Below are 1,402 nucleotides of genomic sequence, written 5' to 3'. Positions count from 1 at the left end.
AAAAAAAAAAAAAAAAAAAGTAAACCTACATGTATTATTTAAATAAAACACACAAACACATAATGAAAGTATCACAACATGCCAGAGAATAATCATCACCAAATTCAGAAGACTGTTAATCTGTGGGGAAGATTGAGGGACTGGGGTTAGAGACTTCAGATGTATTTGACATGTATCTGAAAAACCAAGTCTTTTAAAAAAAACCCAGTCTCCCAGTTTTGAATGGGCTTGTTTTTTTCTTGTAAATCTGTTTTAGTTCTTTGTAAATTCTGGATATCTGCCCCTTGTCAGATGGATAAACTGCAAAAATTTTTTCCCATTCTGTTGGTTGCCAATTCAGTCTAATGACTGTTTCTTTTGCCATGCAGAAGCTGTGGAGTTTGATTAGGTTCCATTTGTCTATTTTGGCTTTTGTTGCCAATGCTTTTGGTGTTTTGGTCGTGAAGTCCTTGCCTATGCCTATGTCCTGAATGGTTTTGCCTAGATTTTCTTCTAGGCCTGGGTCTTAACTTGTGTGACTTCTGCAGCCCTTTGTGAATGTAGGGAAATTACACACACACACACACACACACACACACACACACACACACTTTGTTTGTTTTGAAACCAGGTCTTGCTATGTGGTCCCAGCCGATCTCACACTCCTGGGCTCAAGCAGTTCTTCCACCTCAGCCTCCCAAGCAGCTCGGATGAAGGCACATGCCGCTGCACCTGGCCTGAACATTTATTAACTCTTCTTTGTTTTGTTTTGTTTCTCCTCACAGGCAGTTTTTCAGTGATGTGATTGCAGATACCATTAAGGAGTTGCAAGATTTGGGCACTTTCAACAATCTCCTGAAAGCTCTGAGCAAAGAGCGGGAAAAAAAAATGCATTTCTATGACGTCATTGCCAGGTCAGAGTAATGTGAGATTTATTTGCTTTGCTGCATTTTAAAGTGCTATAACACTCTTACTGGAAATCCTTGATTCTTAAAGCAAACCAACCATTTGCTTTCCAGGGAAGATAACTAGAAGTCAGAATTTGGGTTTTCTTCCTAGTTCTGCTGGGACAATAAGTCAGATTTCTAGGCCTTCGTTATCTGTATTTACAATACATCAAGACCATTCTTCCTTCTCTCTTAGTCTTTCTTAAGATTGAATTCATTGAAAATCACTGAACAATAACAAATGAATGCCAAGGAAAGTTTTTCTTTTCCAGTACCTTTCAACTTAGGAATTCTTTCCGGAACTCCATTTTTTTTTTTTTTTTTTGAGACGGAGTTTCGCTCTTGTTACCCAGGCTAAAGTGCAATGGCGTGATCTCGGCTCACCACAACCTCCGCCTCCTGGGTTCAGGCAATTCTCCTGCCTCAACCTCCCGAGTAGCTGGGATTACAGGCACGTGCCACCATGCCCAGCTAAT

General features: G+C 40.2%; 1 protein-coding gene across 1 annotated transcript in view; it reads left to right on the top strand.

Moving 5' to 3' along the window:
• Positions 1 to 1,402, top strand: part of IQCG (IQ motif containing G) — a 37,156-nt gene that overhangs the window by 16,429 nt on the left and 19,325 nt on the right. Inside the window, exon 5 of the mRNA XM_037742826.1 lies at positions 765 to 893. Within this exon, the coding sequence (XP_037598754.1) occupies positions 765 to 893 (129 nt within the window). The remainder of the gene's footprint in view (positions 1 to 764; positions 894 to 1,402) is intronic.

Source organism: Cebus imitator, unplaced genomic scaffold (genome assembly GCF_001604975.1).
Source record: "Cebus imitator isolate Cc_AM_T3 unplaced genomic scaffold, Cebus_imitator-1.0 Scaffold129, whole genome shotgun sequence".
Lineage (NCBI taxonomy): Eukaryota > Metazoa > Chordata > Mammalia > Primates > Cebidae > Cebus > Cebus imitator.
Note: the sequence above shows the minus strand (reverse complement) of the source record. Positions and strands in the feature narration are given on the sequence as shown.